At 59.6% G+C, this 26,570-nt stretch overlaps 11 protein-coding genes across 11 annotated transcripts; 6 read left to right on the top strand and 5 right to left on the bottom strand.

The window, feature by feature from the left end:
• Window positions 1-132: 132 nt before the first annotated feature.
• On the bottom strand, window positions 133-1,517 carry C8Q71DRAFT_739718 (uncharacterized protein). Its single transcript, XM_047922727.1, has one exon. It carries the CDS (start codon window positions 1,486-1,488, stop codon window positions 196-198), a length of 1,293 nt encoding a protein of 430 aa, XP_047783297.1. The 5' UTR covers window positions 1,489-1,517; the 3' UTR covers window positions 133-195.
• Window positions 1,518-2,416: 899 nt separating this feature from the next.
• On the bottom strand, window positions 2,417-2,772 carry C8Q71DRAFT_700263 (uncharacterized protein; the record flags this gene model as incomplete). The annotated part of the gene is made up of 2 exons (XM_047920111.1): window positions 2,417-2,622; window positions 2,679-2,772. The coding sequence occupies 2 exons, from the start codon at window positions 2,770-2,772 to the stop codon at window positions 2,417-2,419; spliced, it is 300 nt and encodes a 99-aa protein (XP_047783298.1).
• A 381-nt stretch (window positions 2,773-3,153) lies between these two features.
• On the top strand, window positions 3,154-5,315 carry C8Q71DRAFT_700990 (P-loop containing nucleoside triphosphate hydrolase protein; the record flags this gene model as incomplete). The annotated part of the gene is made up of 6 exons (XM_047920161.1): window positions 3,154-3,510; window positions 3,566-3,664; window positions 3,709-4,317; window positions 4,373-4,534; window positions 4,661-4,802; window positions 4,861-5,315. Coding segments are annotated over 6 exons (1,824 nt in total), but the record flags the coding sequence as incomplete, so codon positions are not given.
• Window positions 5,316-5,943: 628 nt separating this feature from the next.
• C8Q71DRAFT_700921 (uncharacterized protein) lies at window positions 5,944-6,504 on the bottom strand (the record flags this gene model as incomplete). Its single annotated transcript, XM_047920155.1, has 2 exons — window positions 5,944-6,345; window positions 6,412-6,504. 2 exons carry the CDS (start codon window positions 6,502-6,504, stop codon window positions 5,944-5,946), a joined length of 495 nt encoding a protein of 164 aa, XP_047783300.1.
• Window positions 6,505-6,604: 100 nt separating this feature from the next.
• Window positions 6,605-8,201, top strand: C8Q71DRAFT_885567 (uncharacterized protein; the record flags this gene model as incomplete). Its single annotated transcript, XM_047928552.1, has 3 exons — window positions 6,605-7,209; window positions 7,491-7,848; window positions 7,908-8,201. The coding sequence occupies 3 exons, from the start codon at window positions 6,605-6,607 to the stop codon at window positions 8,199-8,201; spliced, it is 1,257 nt and encodes a 418-aa protein (XP_047783301.1).
• Window positions 8,202-8,234: 33 nt separating this feature from the next.
• C8Q71DRAFT_854358 (uncharacterized protein) lies at window positions 8,235-8,780 on the bottom strand (the record flags this gene model as incomplete). Its single annotated transcript, XM_047927032.1, has 1 exon — window positions 8,235-8,780. The coding sequence occupies one exon, from the start codon at window positions 8,778-8,780 to the stop codon at window positions 8,235-8,237; it is 546 nt and encodes a 181-aa protein (XP_047783302.1).
• A 6,377-nt stretch (window positions 8,781-15,157) lies between these two features.
• C8Q71DRAFT_356939 (uncharacterized protein) lies at window positions 15,158-15,902 on the top strand. The gene is made up of 2 exons (XM_047918047.1): window positions 15,158-15,383; window positions 15,443-15,902. Exons 1-2 carry the CDS (start codon window positions 15,283-15,285, stop codon window positions 15,819-15,821), a joined length of 480 nt encoding a protein of 159 aa, XP_047783303.1. The 5' UTR covers window positions 15,158-15,282; the 3' UTR covers window positions 15,822-15,902.
• Window positions 15,903-16,935: 1,033 nt separating this feature from the next.
• Window positions 16,936-17,293, top strand: C8Q71DRAFT_686188 (uncharacterized protein; the record flags this gene model as incomplete). The annotated part of the gene is made up of 2 exons (XM_047919805.1): window positions 16,936-16,992; window positions 17,042-17,293. Coding segments are annotated over 2 exons (309 nt in total), but the record flags the coding sequence as incomplete, so codon positions are not given.
• A 3,399-nt stretch (window positions 17,294-20,692) lies between these two features.
• Window positions 20,693-21,792, top strand: C8Q71DRAFT_854360 (uncharacterized protein; the record flags this gene model as incomplete). Its single annotated transcript, XM_047927033.1, has 2 exons — window positions 20,693-20,746; window positions 21,532-21,792. 2 exons carry the CDS (start codon window positions 20,693-20,695, stop codon window positions 21,790-21,792), a joined length of 315 nt encoding a protein of 104 aa, XP_047783305.1.
• Window positions 21,793-22,340: 548 nt separating this feature from the next.
• Window positions 22,341-22,676, bottom strand: C8Q71DRAFT_854361 (uncharacterized protein; the record flags this gene model as incomplete). Its single annotated transcript, XM_047927034.1, has 1 exon — window positions 22,341-22,676. The coding sequence occupies one exon, from the start codon at window positions 22,674-22,676 to the stop codon at window positions 22,341-22,343; it is 336 nt and encodes a 111-aa protein (XP_047783306.1).
• A 739-nt stretch (window positions 22,677-23,415) lies between these two features.
• Window positions 23,416-24,549, top strand: C8Q71DRAFT_885575 (Hydantoinase/oxoprolinase-domain-containing protein; the record flags this gene model as incomplete). The annotated part of the gene is made up of 2 exons (XM_047928553.1): window positions 23,416-24,068; window positions 24,125-24,549. The coding sequence occupies exons 1-2, from the start codon at window positions 23,516-23,518 to the stop codon at window positions 24,547-24,549; spliced, it is 978 nt and encodes a 325-aa protein (XP_047783307.1). The 5' UTR covers window positions 23,416-23,515.
• Between the last annotated feature and the right edge of the window lie 2,021 nt (window positions 24,550-26,570).

Raw genomic sequence — 26,570 nt, forward strand, 5'->3', positions numbered from 1 at the left:
CAGTCGACGCGCCTGCCTTGGAGAGCGCAGGCGACATGCGTCGAGCTTCCGGTCGGCCTCACGTGCGGCGGCGCCTTTGTCGTCGACGTCCATCTTCCTGCCATCGTCCTCGGCGTTGTTCGCCATGAGCTTATTATCATACACTAAACCAACCGAGAAAGAAAGCGCGAAACGGGAGGGGTGACACCGACGACACTACCATCCTGCGTAGTGATAGTCGTCCGCCCAGCTCCGATTACGCGCGACGTTCCGCTGTTTGCGCTCGTCCTTGATCTCATCCTCATCCCCGCTCTTGCTGCCCGAGGCGTCAGTCCGTGGTTGATCGTGGACGGCGGTGAGCGGACGGAGACCATTGCCGAGGAGACCATTCCGTCTAGGACCCATCGTACTAGTCCGGCTGACCTGCCGCTCCCAAAGCAGATTGCGGCGCAAGCTCTCCGACAGCTCTGTCGAGAGCATCTGCCTGCGCGTCGTCCGGGGAGTCATAGGCATAGCGGGTGCCGGCAAATTATACGGGTGGCCAAGAGGGATCGGCGCGGTAGCGACGCTGGGGATCTGGGGGCGCACTGCCGGCTCGGAAGGCGGTGGTCCACGGTCCGAATACCGTCGCCGACTCGAGTCCGCAAGCGCTGCCAACTTCTGCTGTGCGAGACTGTGCGAGACCTGCAAGCCGTTGTCCCCGTTCTCGTCCTCGCTGTCCGAGTCCTCGAACTCCACGCTCTGCGGGCGGCCCTTCGGGCGCGCGGTGTCCTTCGCCTTCACGCTGCTCGCATGCGCGCCGTCCGTGCGCTGCGCCTGCGCAACAACGGCCGCCGCCTGGCGGAGCGCGGCCAAGCTCTTGCTCGTCTGCAGCGGGGGCGGCGCGGCCTGGCGCTCGTACTGGGTGACTTCCTGCGAAGAGAAGCCGCGCCGGTACGGGTAGTTCGGCGGGAAGATGTTCGGGTCCGGGTTCATCAGCTGCGAGAGCAGGCCGGACTGCGTCCGCGGCAGAGCCGTGTACGACCGCCGCGGCACCTTTGCGAACATGTTTCGCTGCCGCTGCGCCTCCTCCGCTGCCTGCTGCAGCCGGCTCTCTTCGCGCGTGCGCGCCTCCCGCTCGCGTTGCCGGTCAGGCCCGCTGTTGTTCGACGCCCACTCCGAGTCGTCCTCTGAGTCGGTCGTCTCGTAGTCTGATGACTCGGTCACGACGATACCGCGTCGTTGCGGTGCGGAGGTGGTGGCGGGTGCCTTCGCACTTTCGTGCTGACGAGGCTTGGGCGCAGGGGCGGCCGGTTCCTCCTTGCGTTTGGACGGACCGCCGTGTGAACCATTCGATGAGACCGAGCCGATATTGAACGCCGCCTTCTTCGACTCACCGCCGTTCGTGGCCTTGCGTGCACCGGTTGCGCGATGCTGAACGTGCGTGGTCTGCGCGCGATAAGGCGCCATCGAACGCACAGGCGCATGGCGGATTGTCTCCTTACTCTTCTTTGCTTGAGCGCACATCATACCGCGCTTCGCGCTCGGCCCGTGTCCACCCCGGCTCTCACCGCCACCCCCGCCTCCGTCCGATCGTACCTGACTGAGTTGGCTCAACGTCGCGCTGCTCGGACTCCGCCCGACAAGCTCGTCGCTGCGCGCGTCCGTCTTGTTCGAGAGGCACGCTGAGATGCTGCTGTGACTGTCGGGCGAGTCCTGCTCGGGCGACGCTGCGCTCTGGAGGAAGAACCGCCTGTCGGACGCCTTCAGCGTCTCGTCGATCCGCTCCTTCTGCTTCAACTTCTGCTGCTGAGCGAGGATGTCATGTGATGGTGATACGGATGCGGAGGGCTGTGGGACGGCGGGCGTCTTCCGCGGGGTGACAGGCTGTTGGACAGGTGGGATGGCAGATGACTGAGGGCCAATCAGGGTCCAGCTGGGAGGCGGAGGAAGAAGGTATGTCGGAGCTTGCGCCGGCGACGGGAGTGCGGAGGGTATGCGAGGCGGCATCTGCGGGGTCACGGGAGGGGTAGGATGCGGGGTCGGGTTGACTACAACAACCTTCAGGAAATCGAGTGCCGCGGATGGAGGTGTGCTGGGAGTCTGTACAGAGACGACAGGGCGCGTGGACACGCGAGTCGGGGCGTCCGAGGACAGCGCCGACCTCGGGTGAATAGCGGGCTTGGCCGCCTGCGCCATCTCGCGCGGAAGTGTGAGGTTGAGCTTGCTGGGGAGGATGTCGATGATCAGGCGGCCAACACGAACGCCCTGTGGTGTTGGGCGGTGTCCTGGGACACTGGCACTGCTCAAGCGGCGATGAGTGGCGAACACATCCAGTTTCGCCATATCGCCGTGCCATGAGTGCGCCTGGATGTCAGGGATGGCTTGAAGCATCGGTTGGGGGGACGGCGCTGGGTAGGTCGTCGGAGTCAGCGCCTGAGGTGACCGAGGGGAGAGGTTACATACCATGCTCGTGCGCCTTCTCGTCCTCCTCTGATACGGGCGTGATAGGAGTGGGACTCCGCTGCTTCTCAGAGAAAGGCGGCGATAGGCTTCCTGGCGAGTAAAGAGTCTGCTGTGCGGCTAATTCGCGGTACCAGAGACGCCAGGAGATGTTCTCGAGCCGCCGGCCGTCCTTGAGGGATTCTTTGCACTTGGTAAACACTGGATGCGGGGAATGTGAGCTTCGTGGCTGTGGAGACAAAGGACGTGGTACTCACAGGCCCAGAGCCCGGACAGGGCGTCCTCGCCTTCGAGGTCCCTGACGACATCAGCTGCGACCGAGAGGACGGGTGAGGGAAGGTGCGCTATCATCGCGAGGCGCGACTAGAGCGCGACTAAAAGTACAGGTAGGGTAGAGGAAGAGGAAGAAAGGGAAATGGGGGCAGATGAGTCGGGGCTGGATGGATATGGCCAGGGGCCGTGGAAAGTTGAACATTAGGATCGTCCGGGTATGTAGTCTCGATCCAGACCTTCTAGAGCACGTGCACCGCGGACGCTGCCGGGCGGAGAACGAAAACAAAATACCAGCAGTGCCTCTAGAAGGTCTGGTCACTTTCGTAGAGAGGGGGGGGGTATCCAAATCCCGTGACGAAACGCGTCGCGCGAGAGGCTCAGCGCGGGGAAGCTCTTAGCTCTTTGTCCGCACGCGCATCCTCTGTCTTAGTACACCTCCAATACAACGGCTTTGTCGTAATGCCTGTCGCCTCGAGGATCCTGCAGCCGCCTCCCATTCACTGTCAAAGCTCGAACCTGAAGTTCGACGACGCGCTGACAATCGCTCGCGCAGCAGCCCACAAGTCTCGCGGGTATGACTCGGAAGGCACGCGACAGAAGATCAAAGAACTGTCTGTCGAGGCGTTCGGCGGCAAGGAGCCGTATGGCTGGCAAGTCGATGTATGTGAGGCGATTCTCCTCGGGCTTGATTGCATTGTCATCGCCGGCACGGGTGCGGGGAAGACGGTGCCTTTTGCGATGCCGTTGTTACTGGACGAGACGAAAAAGAAATTGGTGGTAGTCATTTCACCTCTGAATGAGCTCGAGCGTGACCAGGTGAGCTTGAGTCATGTATTGAACAAAGATACCGTACTGATCAAGGCGCTCGTAGGCTGAACGGTTCCGTACCATGGGGCTCACGGCGACGGCTATCAATAAAGAGGAGTACTCGGACCGACTTCACAAGGTACGTTCAAGTGAGATTCATACTGTGTGTACTTATACCCGCGCCCGCAGGAGATTGAGCGCGGCGAGTACCGTATGCTACTCACAGGTCCGGAGATGGCTCTCGAGCACAAGCGGTTCTCCAAGCTGCTCCGGTCGCCATCCTTCGCAAAGAATATTGCCGCAATTGTAATCGACGAAGCGCACTGCATCTCGCAGTGGGGCGACAGCTTCCGGAAGAAGTACGCGGAGCTAGGCCGGCTTCGTGCTCTCGTTCCCATGAGTGTGCCGTTCCTCGCAACTTCAGCCACTCTCCCTCCTGCTGCCCTCGCAGATGTCCAGGCGAAGCTTTCATTTCACCTCAACTCGACATTCTTCGTGAATCTTGGCAACGATCGTACGAACATCACGCCGCTTGTCGTCCAAATGAAGGGTGGTGCCGGCGATCTTGCAGCGCTGGACTTTGCTGTGCGGGAGGCGCTCGCTGGCGACCCGCTTGTGAAGACGCTCATATTCTTCAACACACGCGAGCTGGCCATGCGGGCCTGCCACCATCTCAAGACTCTGCTGCCGGATGCATACAAGGGCAAGATCGACTTCCTGCATGCTCTCCGTGGGGATGACACCAAACGCGAGGTCATGCAACGCTTTCGCAACGACGAGCTCTCAATCCTATGCGCAACTGAGGCGGCCGGCATGGTAAGTGCTCGAGCTTCGAGTGGAAAATATCTAATTAGTGCCGGCGCAACCGTAGGGTCTCGATATCAGCAACATCCGTCGCGTCATACAGTTTATGGTGCCGACTTCACTCTCTCAGTGGTTCCAGCGGTATGGGCGTGCGGGGCGCGACGGCTTACCTGCAGTCGCAATACTGCTGGTTGAGCAGTCGGTCTTCAAGAAGGTCAAACCGCGTGGAGTCGCCCGCGAGGCAAACGAAGTCAAACGCGAGGCGAACGAGGATCATGTGGAGGCTGAAGATCTTGATGTAGAGGATGGAGCAGAGAACGATGGCGACAATGATCTGGGTGTGCAGCCTGCGGAGAGTACGAAAGACTCGGTCGACAACAACGATACAAAGGTCTTTCAGAAGCAAGTCGAATGTGGCCTGCGGACCTGGCTGGAGGCCCCCGACTGTCGGCGCACGGTGGCTAATGCATACTTTAATAATCCGCGCAACGAACGAGGTACGTATTTATGCCCCATCACAGTTATATCTGAGCACTAAACGTAGTGTCTGCGAAGTACTCACGGTTCCATGCTGTGATGTGTGCCTGTCCCGTCGAAGTGAGGACCCCGAGGCCATGCTTTCAGAGGCTGAAGACAATATGCTCAAGCTACTGAAGTCGATCCGTCTCCGAGAGACTGGTGATCGCTTGGTTGAGTCGGCCGTCAAGATCGAAGAGTCTGAGCCTGGTCTAGCTGGGGCAGCCACTGGCAAGCGTCCTGCGGCACGTCAGAAGGAGCGGTTCAAGTATGTCTACAACGCTGCACTTGCTTGGCGACGACTGTGCTGGCGCCGCGACTACTCTATCTGTGTCTGGGGACCAGAGGCTCTGCTGTCGGACAAGACTGCGTCCAAGATTGTACGCGCCACTGCAATACAGACGCTCGGCGACCTTACAACATCAGTTCCGGAGTGGTGCTTTGCCAAAAAGCACGGCGAGGAGCTTCTGCAAACTATCTTGTCAGCTGATGAAGAGTACAAGAAGCTGAACGAGCAAGCGAAGGTCCAGCGCCGTCTCAACAAACGCGCAGCAAAGCAGGCCCTGCCTCTTGCATTGCCTCCTGTGTCATCTCACGTCCCACCTCTTCTGTCACCTGCTGCTGCTCTGCCTCTTGTCGCTCCGCTTGTTTTCGCGCCGCCTCTTGCTGCTCCGCCTCGTGTCGCTCGACTCGCTCCGCCTGCTTTTGTGCCGTCTGTTTTTGTGCCGTCTCCTTCCGCTCCGCCTGCTTTTGTGCAGCCTCTTGTCGCGCCGCCTCCTTTTGCGTCGCCTTTCATCGCACCACCTGCTGTTGCACCGCCTCAGCTTCTCTCGTCTCGGCCGCTCGCCTATCCAACGCACTACAGTGCACCGACTCACTTCTCACCTTACCCGCAGCCTCACTTGTACTATCAAGCATTCCAGTATGCCCCTCCGCCGGTACCCGTGAATACACTCATCCCGAGTCCGTCGGTGACAAATATCCTCGTTCCCTCAAAACGTCGTAACACACCAGATCCCGGACCGTCAACATCACGAACTGGCGTGCCTGTCGCGGATAACGAGAATCAGGTCTTTCCTCCTCCGGGCATGTGTTACTCATATATGCATCATGGGTACATGCCTAGGTAGTTGTTGTCGCGGTACCGGTAATACTAGATGTGCTCCCAGTTCCTCCGGACTCTAAGTAGCGTTCATCAGTGCTCTGCTCGCGTTTGCGCTTCTCATAGTATGAATCCATCGACTTCGTGATCCTGGCAGACTCACTACCCTTGACCATAACATCAACACATTTGTTCTTTGCCTTTCGCCCAGCAGTGTATTTGTGAACCTTTGAGTCGTGGAATGCTTGGACAAGCTTTGAGATATCCTCCTCTGCATCTGGACTTGTATGTGACTTCCCTCGGCAGTAGTGGTTGAACTGGAGCTCTACGTGGTCCTTGATCTTGCGCAGAGTTGGGATGGCGGCAGATGTTCGACCTAGGAGCTCCCATGATGCATGTGGGCCGAGGAGCTCAAACGTGTACTACAAGTCCATTACAGTCAAGCAATTCAGCACCGGTCTTACTTGCGGGACACAGTTCCACCGTACCTTCAGATCCCGAATGTTATGCTCCCGAAGCTGATCGTAGGGTAGAAAGGCGTTGGGGTGTCCCGTCGTATTCGCCAGCCAGCAGTGTTGCATCACGAACCGTCTGACAGATGGACTAAATATGTTGACTCGGAGGTCATGATGTCTGTCACTGAACTCACCGTAATTCAGGCGTCCACTCATGATACATGGAATGCATCAAGCCCAAGACTTCGTGCATATCCGCACGTTCAGTGTGTCCCAACGCCGCGAATCCACGCTACCCGGCGTACCAACAAGCACATCGCTCGTTGTGCGCACGGTGGACCACACACGCGGCGTGAAACATCTTGAATTCGCGCCAACCAACACGCCCGACGCGGCCGACGTTACGCTCGACCCCGGAGGCGTCGAGCGTCACGAGCCAGTGCCGACGACGAGTGCCCCGAGAGATAGCGCCCAGCGTCTTGCGCTCGACCACCACGGCGCCCTCGACCACGGCCTCTCTACGGTCAACCGGTACGAGCGCCCGCCTGGCGACCCAGATGCACGCGCCGTCCCAAAGGACGTGCGAGCCCGCCTCCACCCTTGGCTAGCTGAACTACACTCAGTTCAATTAGTGGCGCGCGACCTGATTAGCGGTACAAGACCATTCTACCCTTCCTCTGCGGCGCCTCGTCCACGCTCCAATTCCCTTTCCCTTGGCTCAAGAGGGTCCTCGCTTGACTCTGGCACCCCGGGACTGAATCTTTGTGGCACGGGCGACACGCAAACCGGCCTCGCGGCCCAGAACACAGGCGACGGCAACACGCCTGCCCGGTCGGTACGCCGTCATGTCATATTCCATGGTCAACAGCTACCTATTCTCATCACTTAGCCGCTTCTCACCTGCTCGCCTCGCACAAGCCCATTGACCTTCGCATATACACGCGCGCATGGCCCGATTATCCGTGCCGTCGATGCTACCGTGACAGCGTGTATTTGACTCCGGGGAGCACTTCCAGGATTCCGGTAGGTCGGCGTGGATGCCCTGCAAGCGGCCGGACGAAGTTCCTTGAAACGGCTACTCACGCTATCAACTTTGGTCCGCATGGTCTCAGCGGCGTCGGTCCCATGACCGCACGCAACCTCAATGGTTGCGGCGTCTGCGTCATCGTCGCGGGAGATAAGGCGAAGGGTATCGCTGAGTTGTACGACGCGCAGACGGTGAAGGATGAGGAATGGCTCGAGACCCTCGCTGGGCCCAGCCAGCACTGGCTCAGGGCCCTCCTCACATCGACGACTATTGTCCAGGGCACATTGTACACCGACAACCCCATGCGCCGTCTCTTCGCTCCTCGTCGGGGCCAGCAAGGTGACGCGCCAACGCTCGTCGCTCTCTACGGCGGAGCTCGCTCGTACGGCCAGCACGAACCTGACTTCAAGGCCGTCGAGATCAAGTTCGATCAGGCATCGCAGGTCATCGATGTCATGCTCTTCGAGGACCGCCGCGGCACCTCGTTCCTCTGTACTTCAAGTTCCCCTACAAGCCTCGGAATATGGGCTATGCCCCGATCCACGAGGTCGCTGAGGGTCGTAACAAGTGTATCAAGGACTTCTACTGGCGCCTCTGGTTTGGCGACAGCGAGGTGCTGCTGGAGATCAACATCCGCAAGACTTTCGCTGGCCCCGAGGTGACGATTGAGACGTTCTGCGCGGCTGTCGGCAACGAGGGTGAAACCTTCAAGACTGTCGAGACCGAGCGCATCCAGGCTCCCATGGATTTCGCGATTGTTACGGGTTGGCAGGTAAGGCAGTCTCATTCTGTGTGACCTTCTTGGGGTTCTGACATCGGCGAGCTATCATTAAGGCGCGTCGCTTGGGTTACTTGCATGCTCTTTACTCCCGGGTCGCCGACGAACTGCGGCCTCGTTCTTGAGGTGCTCGTCCGTCGGCGCGTGCCTGTAGTCTTGACCACGCTCCGCTCCCTCACCCTCACTTGACTGCCTCTCAGCTAGCTCGCGCCGGCCCTGCTTGCCCATCTTCTCGGCGTTTACTCCTTCCACGGTCGGCTCGCTGTTCTTGGATGCGTCCCAATGGCCCACGGTGAGCTCCTGACCACACGCCTCCCTTGCTTCCGCAATAGTCGCCGCCGGTTGACTCGCGTGCGCGTGTCGGTGATCGAGCTTCCCGCATCCCCAATCTTTGACCGTTGCTCGACTGGCTCGTAGGCAGGCCCTGCGCGACTCTTGCGATTCCACCCTGCCGGTTGGGTTCTCTAGTGACGACCTGGCCGTTGCTTGCTCGTACGGTTCATCGAGGATCTCTCCTTCCACCACTGAATGCTCATCACTTGACACGTCGCGTTTGTCCACAGTGTACTCCTGACCGCGCACCACACCTCTGTTCATGACGATCGCTGTCAAATTGCTCGCACGCGAAAGGTCATGCTCGAGCTCGCCACATATGCCTTGGTCGGCCACCGCCGCTCGAGTTGCGTGCGAACCGGGCTCTTCCGATGCTCGCGGTTCTGACTTGTCGCGCGTAACCCTTACGCCATCGGCTGTCCCGTTGCAGCTTCACTCCATCGTTCGACAAACGCACCGGCCGCTGCTCGCTCATACAGCTTCTCGGAGAGCGCACCTTTCGACGCGTTCAATACCTAGTCCTTGGATGCGTCACAACCTTCTTGAACGCGCGCCGCACTTCTCCCCGCGATAATCGTGGCCCGACTCATATCTAGCAGACCTTTCCCTTGCTCGCCATGCATTCGATCCGTTAAGGTCCCTCGAGCAACTCGCGATCTTGCCCCAAACCCGCTCCAGCACTCGGTCGGCCTTCGGGTCTCCCTTGCCCCTGGTTCGCTTGAGCTTGTCGATTCCCTGGTAAGGTCGCCGTCTTCACAACCTCTCCCCTTGTTCGACTCGGACTCCTCGTCTCGGCCGTCCCTCCCGGCAGCTCCTTCCGGGTCGTGCAGCCTATGGCCATCTCGGCGCTCCCCCTTGCTCTGCTTGATAGTCTCGTCCCGGGCACCTGTTCGTTCTGTGACAGTCTTCACATGCTGCCGCATCCCGCTTCTTGCACGCTCTTGCCTGGTTTGCACGGATGATGATCCGACCGCGCTTGCGATGCGTAGACCCGTATCCGCAGACAGTTCGTAGCTAGGACCATGCGCGAATGTACTTGGCCTCCATTTGTCGTCGCCAGCCGTGCGCCCTGCTTCCGCGTGTTCAGACAAAAGAGTCGTGTCGCAGCACCAGCGACCAGCGACCACTCCTGCCTGCGTGCCATCTCGACGATGCTCTCGCGAGCCAATCGCGTTCTTCCTAAACATGTGCCTAGTACCGAGAGAACCGAGTCCTGGAGTAATAAGTCTCAATGATCGTGCTGAGCTCAGCGGAATGCTTCGGAGACCGTTCTCGAGCCTCTGGAGGTCGTTCGATATGCTGGCGCCGGTCACGGCCGGCACTTCACGCGCTCGCGGAATCTGTGTCCCTGCCTCTGCGACAGTCTCGTCGCTCCTTCTAGCACCCGTCTCGCTGCACCCGTCTCGCTGCTATCCTCACAACTGGCTGCCTTAGGTCCATTCGCCGGCGCGCCATGCAGTGACGCGTACGCTTGCGCTGCACATTTCACGATGTGGCAAGTCTTCTCCGCACTCTTCGACACATTCGGAGGGAACACGCTAGGCCGAAATATAGTCTTCAAGCCCATTCCGACGCTCGGCGAGCCCTCGAAATGACGGTGGTCGGGCAGGGAGAGGCGAGGCTTCCAGACGCAATAGGTTCTCCGGTCGACCGTCGTGGTGAGTGAGCTTGTATCCGCTCGTTCTGAGGGCTCGACCGCGCACTGCTCTTGCCCGCAATGTAGCTGCTGAAAACGAATCACTGCATTACAGAATTTGCTGAAGTGTGCAAGTACTAGCCTTCCTCTCGCACCCAAGTCGCTCGCCAGGCTCGAAGACTCCACCTTCCGATCACTCGTCCCGAGGTCGCTGCAGCCCGTCAGGTACGTCCGCCCCGCTTTACAGCAGCCCCCCAGGTTGATCGACCCATCACCCCGCTGCAGCTGCTTACGCCTCCTCGCGCTATCGGAAGGTGTCTTGTACGCTTTCGCACCCCGGCTTCAAGGTCACGATCGCGCGGCTGCCATACCAGGCCTAGAAATCGGGAGATACCTCGCGAACTCTCGCAGAGCTGGGGTTGAATCTTCTCGGTATGTTCTGTTGCCCCCACTCCGAAGCCGCTCCCCCTGTCCATTGCACGCCGCGCACAGCTGACGTAGTCGTTTCAGAAGCTCGTTGACGAACGCTTTCTGCCTTCCGCCCAAGTCCGCCCCGTCCGTAGCGTTCAGGACCACCCTTCGTTCCACACTCCCGCCTATCCCGGCTGAACAACACGCTCCGCCTCGCCGCACACGCCACTTGTCCTTGCTGTCCTTCCTCCCACCCGCACCTTCTTCATCCCGCCCAAGTTCTTCTCTCGCTGCATCACCAGGCCTATGTATTCTGCACTCATCCATGCCTTCCGAGTTCGCCAAAACTTGCTCGTGAAGCGCTGTCGTGACTGGTGCATGGATTGTGTCGGTAGCTTGGTAGATGTACGCCGTATCTTCCTTCAGGTGGCTAGATAACAGGCTTGGCGGAACTTCGTGCGCGCGTCCCACACTTCGCGAGACATCCGAAGGCTCGCCCCTCAGTTCCAACGCGCACGGAGGAGACTTGCAGGCTCGCGCTCCGCGCTTCAGACTGGCTTCAACGGTCTGGACAGCCTGAGACGAGTTGGGCTGCACGACATGGTCAGTCGGGTCTGTGCTCTTGGCGAGTGGACTTGTATTCGCTCGTCCCAACAGCTCATATTCGTCAATATTCGATCCATACGGAAGCAGCCGCGCCCGCTGTTCATGCCCGAGGTGCCCCGCCACTGCGATCCAGAATTCGATGATGCCCGCCTTCCCTCCGCCGCGACTCAGCTCGTTCAGAAGGCTTGCCGTCCTCGCCCCACTCTTGCTCCTTCTGAGCCTGAGGTCGATGCAGGCCGTCAAGTAGGTGGTATCCTCGCTGCTTCGCGTGGGGGCAACATCCCTGGTCGATCCGTCCACTGCAACGCTCGTCTCATTCGCCCCACGTTCATGAGTGCCTTTCGAAGTCGCCAGAACTTGCTCGCCAGACGCTCGCGTCGCTGAGGCACGATTTCCGTTGGTCGTTCCGCATGCAGGAGCCATAGTCTGATCTCAATATCCGTCTCAGGCCTTGATTTGCGCCCGCCCTTGTTCTTGCGGACATGTGACTGAGCCTTTGGTACGTGACAGCTTCCTGTTGCAACTAACCGCCTCTGTCGAGGTGGTCATGCTTCTGCCCCCTCCGAGTTCGCATCTGGCTCTGATGTCGTTTACTACGAGACCAAGCCGGGTCTCGCAAAGATGAATGTCGCGGCGCGCTCGCAAACGAGCCGTGACACAAAATAGATTTCCTTCGCGACGAACGACGCGCTTGACCCGAAGGGCGTTGAGCGTCACGAGCCCGCGTCGAGGGTGGGCGCTCCGGGCGTCAGCGCACAACGCGCTGCACTCGACCGCCACCACAGAGCCTTCGACCACGACCACCTTCCTTCCCGGCTCCTCACCTTCCCTCTAGCGTCCCGTGCCATGACTCTAGAACTCCCTTCTTGAGTCTGGCGCTCTCGAACCGAACCTTTGCGGCCCTGGCGATGCGCAAACCGGCCGCGCGGCCCAGCACTCGCGCGACGAGCGCACCAATCCCGTGTCGGGCGAACAGGCCGGGAATGCGCAGCATGCAATGCACGCGCAGGGAGGAGGCAGCAAGGAGACTGCGGAAAGGAAGGAGGAGGAGGACGAGGGCTACACAGGGAAAGAGAAGACGGAGACCGGCCGCGGGGACAAGGAGGACGAGCGCGACTGCTCGAACATCGCAGATACGTCCTCATCGGGCGTGTCGATTCCTCCTCAATGTCTCTCCATGTCCGTACGGACATGGGTACCAACGAGCGCGGGGCTCGTCGTGTGTGCGATTCGTGGAAGATCCAGTTTCGTGCCCGGGGACGACCTACAGGTCGTACTCGGCACTAGGCACACTGATATGAAAGATATGCATATCCGCACGGGATCCACGCTACCCGGCATACCAACGAGCACATCGCTCGTCGTGCGCACGGTGGACCACACACGCGGCATGAAACACATTGAATTCGCGCCAACCAACACGCCCGACGCGGCCGACGTTACGCTCAACCCCGGAGGCGTCGAGCGTCACGAGCCCGTGCCGACGACGAGTGCTCCGAGTGATGGCGCCCAGCGCCTTGCGCTCGACCACGACCTCTACGGGCAACCGACACGAGCGCCCGCCTGGCGACCCAGATGCACGCGCCGTCCCAAAGGACGAGCGAGCCCGCCTCCGCCCTTGGCTAGCCGAACTACACTCAGTTCAGTTAGCGGAGCGCGACCTGATTAGCGGTACAAGATCGCCCTATCCTTCCTCTGCGGCGCCTCGTCCACGCTCCGATCCTTCTTCCCTTGGCTCGAGAGGGTTCTCGCTTGACTCTGGCGCCCTGGGACCGAATCTTTGTGGCATGGGCGACAGGAGCAGCCAGGACGCGATATGCGTGGAGCAAGCAGGAATGGAGGGAGAGATGAAGGAGAAGGAGGGAGAGGACTGCGTAGAGGCAGAGGAAGAGATGGAAGACGGCCGCCGCGGAGACCAGGAAAACGAGCGCGACCGCTCGACTATCGCAGGTACGTCCTCATCGGGCGTGTCGGTCCACTCCCTGTCTCTTCCCATGTCCACGCGGACAGATGTACCGACAAGCGCGGAGCTTGTTGTGCACACTGCTCACCGCGGGTCTCACATCTCCGTGCCCGGGGACGACCTAGTTCGTACTCGTGCACAGCTGCACGCCGAACAAGTATGGCCACGCGTTCGGTGTGTCCCGACACTACAGGCCCACTTCCGCAGGCGTACCGACGAACGCAACGTTCGTTGTGCGCGTTGCTGACCATGGATAGAGATCCTTAGCCCTGCAAGAAGGATTATCTGTCGTCTCCCGCACTGTGCGCGGCGACACGCATCGCGCAGTGTGTGCCGAGCCTATTGCTCGACACGCATGCTGCCGCCAAACGTTGTGGTGTGTTCCGTATGCGCTCGAACATATTCGGTGCACAGTTCGTTCGCGATGACCCGGGAATGTCCCCGTGCTGTCTCTCAATGAACGCACTTCATGCAGTGCGTTTGCCGAGATCGAAGTGCAATGTACGCACTGCTTCTGGCGTCGCCGGTATACGCGCGAATATACCCGGCGCGCGGCGAGGCCGTGTGGTTGCGAATGACAGTTCTGCAGAACTTGCAAAGAGGGCTATTGGGTACCACCGCTACTTGATTCCACCGATCTTTGCGTTCAGCACAGTACTCGCTGTACTGAACTTGACATGTCCAATCTCTCCGCAATCACACGACGCATCACGGGTACACCGAGCACATCGCTCGATGTATATACCATTGAAATTGGCAGCGCGCGCACTAACGTGTTCGCCGCTGATTATTATACCCTTGTTCTAGTAATGCACACAGTGGATACGCCGAGCATATCGCTCGGCATACGCATGGTCAACTTCCGTGACTCCTGTATGGTGGACGCTATGCCGAGCTTGGCATTCAATGTAGCTCCTATTCATTACTGTTTCGTCGCGCGTGATACACGCCTCAACGTGCTCGCCGCGATTCGCTTCAAGTCTGGCTCACTGAGCACCAGGGACACTACGTCAACATTAGCATCTGACGTAGGTTTCATCAAGCTCAATCATGGTGAGTATAGTACACACTACAGCATGCCGAGCACATCGCTCGACGTATGTAATAGCAGCTTTCATAATGCAGCATGTGTCGTACAACCCAGTGTACTACTCCGCACATTTCCATCACTGTCTGAGGAGATGGAGGAGGGGGGAGGGTGCAACACTAGTGTACGCATCAAGAAGCATCAATTATTGACCACACGAGCTACGTTGGCTCGTAAGGTCAAACGAGCAACGCGCACTGAACGGCCGGAGATTACCGCCGAGCTTGCTCAGACCCACCGAGAGTCCCGGATACGAAGTTTGCGGCCACTCGGAAGAGTGGCAGCGGACGCGTCGAAGTCGGATGCACCATCGGCAAGCCTGCGCCCGAGTTGAACGAGCACATTCGTGTCCGTGATCGTGAGGGTGTTGGTACACGACCATACGTCGTGTACCGCGAGTCCGAGCCGAACCTCGTAAACCCAAGTACTAGTGTGGCGTGCTCGCACATGCGCCGCGACTACAAATATATGTCATCGGCGCCGAATGACGTGCTCGACGTGGCCGACGACGCGCTCGACCCCAAGGGCGTCGAGCGTCACGAGCCTGCATTGAGATTGAGCGGGCCGAGCGGCGCCCAACGCGCTGCTCTTGGCCGCCGCCACCTCCACAACCTTGACCGCTGGCCACGGTCGCGCTCGGATTTCGGATTCCGACCGCTCGTGCCACCCGGCCCGCGCGTCCGCGCCACAGCCCGGTGGATGGATTGCTATGTTTCCTGACATACCGAGGTAGTCTCCCCTAGGCAGACCTTAAAGAAGACCTCTTGGACGGTCAGTGGGGAGGTCTTCTAAGGGTCTGCTTCAAAACGCGCCTCTGATACTGGAGCAGCCCTTACGCTATCCATTGTCTGATGGCTGAACCATTCCGGTGGCTAGAGCAGGTCGGCCTGTGGCTGCCCTCAGATCTGTGTATGATTTAATCACAACTCGTTAATTATGAGCCATAGTCGTCGTCGTACTGGCTGAGTGGCCAGGCTGGACAGACCTCGGACGCATCTTTTCGCGGCACTGGGGACTGCCCTTGAGCAAAGATTTGTCAACACTCGGACACAGCGCAAATAAAATGGGACGCAAGCCTCCGTCGAACCTGAGTAAGGTCGATTACAATGAGGGCATGGAGACGCTATTCACGGTGCTCGATGCACGCATTTTGGACTGCTTCCGGTACGTCACTGTCCTCTGGCATAAGCAATGCTGCTGTGTTTTAACTGTGTTTCGGCCAGTCTGCACTGGGACACACCTGATCTATTCACATACTTCGCGAAACGTGCGGAGGAGAAGACACTGCCATCACTCGGTGAGTTAGAGGATGTAGCGCTCTCACTCTATCGCGCCTACTCGACCAGCCGCGGTTACGAACGGGCGGTATATGCACAGTCAGATTGTGACTGCAAGACGATGCTGCCATCCAACTTGAACCCCACGCCGGACGGGCCAGTCGACAAGCCAACGCCATGGGAGAAGACTGTCCCAATTCGGAACTCGCTGGACGCCTCTCACCGCAGCCACATCCTCGCGCTCCTCCGGCGAGTTGCAGCAAGCGGTTCAGTCCGCGGCAGGAGAGGAGAGCGCGCTGTCCGAGCCTTACGAGTTTCAGGGTGATCGCGCTCTTGCTCAGTCAATCGCCCCCATGCGCGACGCCGTCGTCTTGCGAGAGTTTGTGCTAGCGACCTGCGAGGGTGATGTTGGGCGTATGAGGCTCTGAAGGTACGTGCAGTGATCGTTCAATTCCCACGCCGTACCGTTCAGTCAATGACAAGTTGTGGATCATTAGATCATGGTCTTTACGTTTGCGGGGTCCTCACACTCAAAGTATACAGCGTACCTGCTACTAGAAGGTCCTTTCGTCCATGAGCCTGCGGAAGCCAGACGTAGCGAGCTGTTCCGGAGAGAGCAGTATGACATCTCGCTCCGCCGCGGCGAGTTTCCATACGTCGTCGCGACGCGCGAGAGCAGCTCTTGTGGTGTCCGCGTTAATGACCAGCGTGCGCAGCCCTGCCGCCTGGAAGTTGGGTTCCTGCGATTGAGACAACGAAGTCAGACACATATATACCTGCGATACAAGATAGGTACTCACCATGTCATGTTCGAGTGCCTTCGTAGGGCAGATGACCATCATACAAGGGTTGGCCTTGAACCGCGCGCGTAAGGGCTCCGGGCACAGTGAACGGTTATAGGCGATTGCCCGAGCCACTAGAATGTAAATCAGCAAGAAGCCTGTTTTTCCTGAACCTGTAGGCGTGATCGCAAAGACATCCAGGCCGTCCAATGCTTTGCAGGCGCCCTCGAGTTGGTAAGAGTCGTGCGGATCCCATGGCAGACACTGCGACGCGATGGTGCGACAGAATGCGAGGCCGTCAGGGGAGCTGAATGAAGTGAAAGACGGCGGAGATGACCCTGGCAAGTTCCCGCTGTACGACATTCTATTAGGACATGCCTACCATACAGGATTTCGTGGTAGTAGTAGGAGACGAGCACACTGAGGCGGCGACGCGACGCGTCGGACGCGTCGCGCGCGTCGAGATTTACACGCGCGTTTCGGAGATGAACAAGCTTATGTAACTCCGCCTAAGGGCTGCTACGGTATGGGGCCCACATTTTGAAGCAGACTAATACCGAGGTACGTTGTACCCCAGAGCTCTGCAGATAGAGCGGCTGACAAGTGGCGGCACGGACAGCGATAATATACGATACGAGTCGGAACGACCTCCTATGAACGGGATACGTGCAGACATCCATCAACACCATCCTCGAGCGCGGCTTCCTCCCCGCAGTACGTCTGTCCACCCATCCCGATCTGCTACAACGCTCACACCCCACAGCCACCATCCGCGTACTACACGCTCTACCCGCGCGCCCTCGACTCAACAGCCCCCGCCGCGCCCTCGATCTTAAGTCAGTCCAAATCCGCGAACCTCATCCACCTCGAGGGCCGCGTCGCGGTGTCGTCCGAGGTCGTGGAGGCGCGGACGCCCGAGGAGGTCGCTGGGCGCGCGGATTGGGAGGACAACGCGGAGAAGCGGGAGGCGAGCTTGCGCGAGCGGAAGGCGCAGATGATCCTGGCGGCGAGGCGGTGCGTAGCCTATGCTTCATCTTGAAGGCGCGTGTTTGGCTGATAGTGTCTGCGATGGTGTATGCGGGTGCTGGCACAGCAGGCGAAGGAGGCAGGTTCGTCAACATGACAATTCCCCGGCAAGACCAGCTTCCTCAACATGATCGGGCACGCTTTCCCTGACGTGCTGCTCAGCAGCAACAGCCGTTCACGGTGAAGGACGTGCAGGTGAAGGCGGACACCCCCCAAGTCCGCGGTGTGCGACTCGAAGCACCCTGACAACTCGCTGTACAAGGTGCTCACGCCCCTCGCGATGCAGCTCTCGGCGACTCGCCGGCCGTTCAAGCTGCCCGATCATTGGCTTGTCACCTCTCAGGTCGACGTGATCCCGTTCATCCAGGCTGCCATGTACGTCCTGCAACCACCACTTCGTATGCTGACTCTTACCTTCCATCATCGTAGCCTCGAAGAACGGAACCTCGAACAGTCATCCAACGCGCGCACGCCCACGAAGTGGCAAGTCGCATACATGAGCCCGCGCCTCGGGGTGCTGAACGATATCCCGTTCGCGATTCCGTTCGAAGTGCGCGTGTCCATCTTCCGGCAGTTCGTCGCATCGGACCTTGTCGCGCGCGGGCTGCTCTCCACCTCGAGGCGGCACGCATTGTATCCCAAAACACGGGTGATCGTGCGCCGGGAGAGCGTCGCACAGGGCGGGTTCGAACACCTAGGCGACATCGACTTGCACGCGCCCGTCGCGATCACGCTTGTCGATCAGCTCAGGAACGGGGAGGCGGGGATCGACGGAGGGGGTCTTTTAAGGAGTTCTTGACGAGTCTGTGTCAGGAGGTGGTCCATACGGGCCGCGGACTGTGGTCGGCGAATAAGAAGAATGGGCTGTATTCGAACCCGCATTCGTATGCGACGGAGGGTGAGTGTTTGGTCCCTTGAAAAGGTGTGGGTGGACGCTGATTGTGTGGTATGTAGCGCATAGCTTGACCTGGTATCGCTTCATTGGGCGGATACTGGGGAAGGCGTTGTACGATGGGATTATAGTCGACGTGGCGTTTGCCGGGTTCTTTCTTGCAAAGGTGAGTACACGGCTCGACGTCGTCGTTCGATCGGGAGACTCATTCGCATCCCAGTGGCTCGGCCAGCAGTCCTTCCTGGCCTGGCTCGATCCAGAGCTCCATCAGGGACTCATTTTCCTCAAGCATTAACACTGGCGATCCCGAAGAGCTCTCGCTCAACTTCACCGTTGTGGTGCAAGAGTTCGACGTCGCACGCACAGTCGACCTCATCCCGAACGGGAGCAACATCGTCATCACGCCCGAGAACCGGCTGCAGTACATCTTCCTCGTGAGCCACTACCGACTGACAAAGCAGATCAAGGAGCAGAGCGAGGCGTTCTTCGAGGGCCTCTCGGAGATGATCACGCCGCGGTGGTTGCGGATGTTCAACCAGCAGGAGCTCTAGATCCTGCTCGGCGGCGTGAACGCGCCTGGACGATTTCTGGCAGAACACGAACTACGGCGGTCGGCGACCAAAAGTCGACGATTCAGGCGTTCTGGAGAGTCGTCAATGTTCTCGACCATCAGCAGCGCAGGAAGCTCCTCCGGTTCGCCACGAGCTGCAGCCGCTGGCCATTACTGTGCGTATATTGTCTTTGTGCTTGACTGGGTTGCGTATTTATGTATCGCGTTGCCGTCGTCTGCAGTGGCTTCAAGGAGCTCGTGCCCAACTTTGCGATCCAGGATGCCGGCTCGGACGAGAAGGGTACCAGCCCAGATGGTGGGCAGGGCAAGCTGATGCGAGTTAGTCCCATGTCGAGACATCAAAACACTGTTAAAAAGGTGTCGCTCAGGACTGCCACGGTTTGGTTGCTTCGGCAGCGGGCAGGCGTGTCTTGAGCAGGGTGTGGAAGCATGGGCAACTCCGCACACAGCATGTCCCTGTGCGGCATTTTTTTTGCTGTCACCTGCCACTGGTGAAGACACTACATCTCGTCGCCAGGCAAACCAACTCCTGGAGGATCAAGTGACGTGACACACAGGAAGCAACATGTCCAGAAGAGTGCTGCTCGCTGCCGTAGTCCAACGACAGAGACGCCACACGTCAGATTCCAGCAAGCACAACTAGCCCGTGTGACGATGCCACGACCAGCGAGGGAGGGGGCATCAAATGCGGCGATGAAGGTGAGTAAGGTGGTGTTGACATATCAATCGGAGTGTTGACGGCGGTGACAGAGGTCGGGGCGTGGAAGGAGGAAGCAATGTCGAGGAGGGCGGGACGACATTTGCGCCTCGGTGCGAGGGACGAATCAGATGCGTACAGTGCTCGTTGAGGGTTCCTCGTTCCTCGTAGCAGGTTGGTCGGCATTGATGTGGATGATGGCAGGGTACTCACTCATGGTCAAGGCCGTACAGATACCTTCTTGCCACCTCAGTCTGCTGTCTGCTCATCCCTCGCTGGGTGCGCTGCACGACAGGCTTGCGGCCACGAATGTGGAGACGATGTGGTCACGCTGGGACAGCCCGTCCAGTCATCGACTGCACCCGTGTTGCAGCGCACGAACCTGCCCTTGTCCTCCAAGGCGACAATCTCGCGCAAATATGACCAGCTGGTTGACCAGTGTCCAGTACTCACATCATGTCAACAGCTGCTAGGTCAGCTTCATGCACACCCTCCGCGCGCCAGAGGTGTCTGTTGGGTGCCTCTGGTCGCCTGCGCTGGTGCACTTGCAGAGCGCGATAGGCTGGCTGGTGTGCTCGTCTTCCGACACTGCAAGGTGCTGGTCAGTCAGCAAGAACCATCCACGAGTGACCGTTCTTGCCTTTTTGCCACCTGACCGTTGCCTAATCGTTCTCGAGCCTTGAACGCGCGGCACAACGGGCCTGCGGTCACCTCGCTTGGAGATGACGCGGACAGCGGGAACAACCACGCAGCGCGCGGAATGGTCGGACATGGGCGGCACCGTTAGGTACGCCGTAGCATACATCCCGGATGGTCTTGCTCACGAGCTCGTTTGTGTGTGGGCACAGCGGGCGTCATGTGGAACGGGCGGCGGCTGATCATTGCGGTGCCGCTGCAAGACAGGAAGGTGAGGCGACAGCGCAGACATTGGCACCGTAAGCAGCTCAGCCCTCATCCAAGATCCTCGTCTCATTGCCCTGCTGTCTTTAACTAGGTCTGCGACATACTGCTTGGCGTGCAATTTTCGCAACAGTGCTTTAACGTTGACCGCGCGGTGCGTCAAGTATGTCGCTACCGCAGACCTTCCAATCCGATTGGACGACTTCATCGGCTCGAGGCAGTTCACCACCCCCTACCACCCCATAGTTTTCCGAAGTCATCTACTCGTCAACTCTCGCGAGTTCCCATTGGAGCTGGACCAACGGCGCGCGAACCCGAAGACCACGAAATGCCCATCCCCCGAGTGGAGACGATGCAGGAGATCATAGGGAATTCAACCCAGGTATGTTTCTGGCTTGCTTCGTTTGGCGTGGGTGGCCGTCGACTATGCTACCCACATACCCCTCCCTATTCTTCTACGTCGCCCGCTCGCAAGTGTCCACGGACACTTTGCACACTACAGACCTGCATCAATGTCCGTGTTGGGGATCGGCCTGGGTGATGCATCCGCGGTCTGCAGGCAAGTCTCCTTGCACGTCGTGAGCGGGCGGCGCCAGTTTTACAATCCCTCTTCTTTTCATCACCGATGTTGGAGGATACAGTGCCACCGGACTGATTACCGTTGCCTCCACAGGGTATACTATGCAGATCTGCAAGGACTGTTCATCGAGAAAGTGAATGAAGCTATGTTCCTCTGGCTGCTCCACAACACCCTGGATTCGCTCGCCCTCTCCACCGCGGGCTGTTTCTGGCGCTCAAGGTCGTATCGCTCCACCACTGGGTCGCCCGGCGCACCCTTGGGCCCAAGCTTCCTGCTGCAGAGTACCTGCAGCTCCGCGTCCATCGCGATCTGCGTCGCAAACTCGCAGTCGCTGAGGCTTCTTCCTCGTCCTCAGACAAAGTCTTTGGCAGGACCCGGTATACACCTCGGTGCTACTAATGGCCCTCGACCTCCATCAAGTCGGCGTCCCCCGATGCGATGCTCAAATATTATGGTGGTGACCGAGCAGCCTCATCCGTTGCGCTCGACGCCCGCGAGAGTGGCGTCCTCAGTCGCGCGTTCTCACCGGACACACCCGAGCTGACAGTCCCTCCACTTACCATTCCCTATCCGCCACCATTGACCAGAGTGTCGATGATGCGACCTTCGCCATCCACGAGGAGTCCCCACACCCAGCAATCGGCTCGGCGCTCTCTGGGATCGACGAGATCATCGAGGGCTACGATGAGGGTGGCCTCCGGCTGCCTTCAGGTCTTATCCGCTCCGCATGCTCCTCCCGCATCTCGGAGCTCATCCAGCAACAGGAGGAGCTCGACAAGTCGATCGTCGCCCTCCGACTGTTCTCGCCCGCAGGCAGCAACGACTCGGGCGACTCGTGCCCGATGTAGTTTTCGACGTCGATGATGTTCAGCAACCGCCCGCCGTTCTTGACGGAAAGGCGCGATAGGAGCAATGACACGCGCGCGACGAGGAGCACACTGACCAGTGACCTATTACTGAGCAATTTCCCGGGCCCGCCAGGGACGAGCGTCGCTGCTAAGGCACCGCTTATGCCTCCGCTGAGCCGGGATAACAGTACACGCTCGCGGGCGGAGGATGTAGCGCTGAGGCCGGATAGCAATATTGTCCAGTCAGAACCTCCTGCAGCGAAACAGCCGTTGTCGAGGCCGGATTCACCGACGATAATCACGGCAGATGATGGTCTCGAGCTCAATAGCAGGAGCCCTTCACATGCCTTAGAACCTGACGACTCTACGATCCTCGTACCTGGTTTTAGAAACCACGTCAACTCTGGAGGAACTCGACATGAGATATGAGATCACCTCATTCATTGGCAGTAAGTGTGCTCTGTGCTTCGTTGGCGAATGGCGCATGCCTTACATCCCGTCCGCTTCGCAATTCAGGACTGACCCAAGAACCGGGATCATTCGGATCCTCATACGTTCTCGCCGGCCAGCGGCACATGCGCGAGGTCATCCTCGAGGTCGACGTTCAGGCTCCGCCCCCCGGTCGACAGCAAACGGTATTTCATCCAGGACGCGTGGCTTCCGAAGCGGCGGGCGGAACAGTTCGCGGGCGTGGGGTCGCACATGGAGCCGGTGAGGCCAAGGGGCGTCGCGGACGAGTGGAGGTGCGGCGTCGCTCTGGTGGGCGCGCCAGATGTGCGTGCGGTAGACGTACCCTGGTTTTGGGACGTGGGGGCAGAGAGTGACATCCCACTGAAAGCCCTGCGGGGAACGGAGAGAAGGTCATCATGTATCTTCCCAGACATGGTATCCACGTACGTCCCGAGTCTCGACGCTCACAATGCAGCCCTTGACGCATTTGCGTGCCCGTAGCCGATCACTAACCTAGTCCCCAATGGCCTCGCTTATGTCGACGTCTTCAGGACACGACCGCCACTACTGATGCACCTATCCCCGTAGCACCCCAAGACAACGCCGCCGACCTGCACCATCAGTCCGCACCCCCACCCGCTGTCGCCGCCGAGATCCTCCGCTCACAATTGAATCGAACAAGTGCGACGAGGTGGAGAAGCAGATGAAGATCATAGTGGAGATCACGGACAGTGAACTTCTATGCTTCGCGGGCTACGGCGTGGAGTGCATCAACAAAGACGGTATGTCGTCGCTTCTTGTACTGTCTTCGTCGCAAAGGAGGCTCATCCGTCTCCCTTGCCCCCATGTAGCTCGGCTGTCCGATGGTGATGCAGTTTGCGTGGTACCGGGCGCGCGGATGCTTCACCGCGACGTAGGAAACCGTGCTGAGTTGGGAGGGTCTGCGGGATGTAGGGGTTCATTACATTTTCCTCAGGGCCTCCGAGAAAGCTAAACCTTGTCAGGTCGTCATTTGCGGCGTGTTTTCTCCGCTCGCTAACGACGGAAAACAAGAGCAAGCTGCTGCCAAGATCATCCGACAAGTCTCAGGTGACAGGGTCAACGTTGTCTGCTCGCGAAATGGTCAAAGCAATCTTCTTCGCTACTGCATCATTATTGACATCGTCCATCGCAGTTGGTCAAGTCGGATTCCTAGAGCGCGAAAATGCGTCCATTCTGAACGCTTCCATCTTGACGTTCGCCCAAAGAACTATCCTCGGCTTCCCAGGCTGCCATGAAGGTTCTCAACCTCACGTGTCCTCTATTCCTTACGCAGAACGACGGCACCCTCACCTCCGCAGCATCTGCTGCGCGACTACCCATCCGTACGTTTGCGTCAGGACCAACGAACTCAATGCGGGGTGCCGTGTTCCTGGCTGGCCCTGATGAAAAACGGACAGGACAACAACGCAAGTCGATCATTGTTGCCGACGTCGGCGGTACAACTACCGGTGTGGGCGTGCTTCCGTCTGGGTTCCTACGACAGGTAGCGTCGTTCATTGAAGCAGGAGGCATGCGCACGAACTTCTCCATGGTGGATGTGCAGTCGATTGGGCCGGGAGGTGGCTCTCGTGTGATGGCGTCTGAGACGCCTCAGGGCCGCACCGTGGCGGTTCGTCCCGACTCTGTCGGACATTACATCACAAGAGATGCAAAGGTATTTGGAGGAGACATAATGACGACGACTGGCATTGTCGTCGCGAGCGGTCGTGCAAACCTAGGAGAAAGGAGAAAGGAGCAGCCATGGACGCATTTAACGGACGGCGAGCGCAGCAGCAGCTCTACACGTATGCGAAGACCCTCGGGATATAGTCACTCGTGGAGGCTGACAACACCACGGCAGTGCTGCAAAGCCCAGTCGGCACTTACCGTATTGGGCAGGGGCCAAACAATGCCACAGACGCGCCGCACCGCGCCTCGCTTCGCTTCGCAGCGGGCCAGCACCCCCAGCACCCCCTCTCACCCAATCTCAGCGCCGCCCTCTGGTTTTGGCAGCCGCGCGCGCCCATCCAGGGAGCAAGGACCGCGTCTGCCATCCTCCTTGAGCGCGGCGAGCCCGCCGCAAGCACCGGTGCAGGCCAACCAATTTCTTCTCCCAAGCCTCCCCCTGCGCCAGGCTGGCCTCCGCTGCGCCGGAGCCCCCCAAGTGTCGCGCGGCTCCACGCCCTACATTCGCGCATCGCAGCGAGCAGGGACCTGCAGCTCCCTCTCCCTGATTCCGCGCTGGCCTCTCCAGCAATTTTCCTGCAGGTCCAACGCCTCCTCTGAGTGGCGAGAGCCCGCATGCGCCCGCAGCCGCAGCCACTGCCGTGGTGCGTCTGGGGCTGGCTTTGGGCTGGCTCAGATGCGGAAAGTGCGGGACTTCATTCTGGCCCCTTGGGGACAAATGCTGATCCCCCTCTCCGCGAGCCGGTCCGGCCACTAAAGCGTGCGCTTGGCTGCTTTGCGCACAGGTCCCCCACGCTCTTGGCCGCGTCTCCAAGCTGCCGCGCAAACCGCCGGCCCTGGCGCATCGCCCTATATCATGGCCGGCAAGAGCCCCCCGACCGCAAGCGCGCCCGCGCCCGCACGAATACCTCCGCCCGCCCCTCCTCCCGGGAACAGGCCCAGCCCTGTTGCTGGCGCGCCCGCACTCCGCCACGCCCGCTGCGAGTCCCTCCCTCGGCCCTTGCGGGCGCCCGCACCGTCCCCGCGCTCGCCGTAACTTCGCCTCCCTCCGCTTTGTCCGCTCCCAGCTCCAGTGCATGTCCATCGAGAACTACTTCCACGGCAAAAAAGACCAAGGCCATTCGCGGCGTGCGCACGGAGCGCACCTGCAACTGCCCTGCCTCCAGCGCCAACTCCGCCCCGCGCTCTTCCCGCAGCTCCGAGCTCGACCTCAAAGACGGCTACGATCCTGGCAGCCTCGCCCGCCAGCTCGCTGCACTCCCGGATGCTACACGCGTACATCCCGAAGATTGCCTCATGCGCGGCGGTCGCTATCTGCGGGCTACAGCAGCGGAATTGCGCGCTTGTTGCCCGCGATCGCCAGTTCGTCGCCGCGGTGCGCCCTTCTTTGCCGCGCCCCCCATTGAGAACGAGCCCTGACCGGCGTCGTCCCGCAGCTTGGTGGCGGCGGCACCGCGCTCTTTGCGCTGCAGCTCTTCCGGCGCATCGCCCCGCCCACGCTCCCGTTCGCGCTCGGCTTGCTGGCGCTGAGGGCGCGAGATCCTGCTGAGATCGAGGCGCAGAAGATGCCGAGGGGCTTCAACGAGGGTACGATGCAGGGGACAACGTCTCGGAGTTGGTCCGGGGACATCCCACGTGAGGTGCATGTCCAGAGTGTTTGCGATGCGGGGCCAGGATGAAAGCGGTAGCATGGCGAGCAGTGGTGGCACATAGTGAGTCGCGAATGGTGTGTGCGTGGTTTGGCGGCTTGGTAGCATTGGCGGATCCGCAGACCGGAAGTTCACGCAGATTGACACAATTATATGCGCTCTGCATACTGCTTGGAGCTGCAATTGAGACACACATAATAAATGCAGGCAACAAAAAGGCAGCACAAGGCTGGCAGAGAGAAAGAGGTGGCCCTGCTCCGGTGCGCAAGTTGCGGCGCGTCTGCCGGATCTGCAATCTCGCGGACATGTGATCAAAGCCCACCACGTCGCGACGCGGCGCTCAAGTGCTACGTTGCAGAGGCACCAACCAATACAGCTGAATCTGTGAGTTTGTCCACATTCAACAGCTGAACCTGCAAGTACTGACGCTTGCATGAGACTCCCTGCAAAAGCAACATGGCTAGGAAGCGCACGTTCAGGGAATGCGTGGAGATCGTCGTCCCAAAGCGCCCGCGCCGTAGCAGCCCAGAGCCACCCCCTGCGCGGCGCCTCCGGCCCCGCCGCTTGGCTGCAGCAGTGACTCGACAAAATACAGGTGCGTTTACCCGGCTAGCAGCATGGGTGTCATATCCTCAGCTATTCGCAGCAGGGGGGGATAACAGGGACAGCGAAGCGGGCAGCGGCTCTGATGAAGCAAGCAACTACTCTGAAGAAGCGGACGGCCATTCTGAAGGCTCAAGGCCCCCATCCAGGGGCGGTGCTTCACCTGTGCCCCCTGCCGCAATGCAAGCACCACCAGCTGCCTCCGATTTTGTCCCGCATCGTACAGACAAGCTGGTGTACCAGGACGGCGTCGATACCTACCATTACGACAGCAACCGTTGCTACCATGGGGAGCACACTCACGAGAACCACGGGCTTTTGGATGCGTCCAAAGGCTGCACCAAGTGTACCTGCGCAGTTCTGGACTAC

The sequence above is a fragment of the Rhodofomes roseus genome, assembly GCF_022264815.1.
Source record: "Rhodofomes roseus strain CIRM-BRFM 1785 chromosome Unknown C8Q71scaffold_3, whole genome shotgun sequence".
Classification (NCBI taxonomy): Eukaryota; Fungi; Basidiomycota; class Agaricomycetes; order Polyporales; family Fomitopsidaceae; genus Rhodofomes; species Rhodofomes roseus.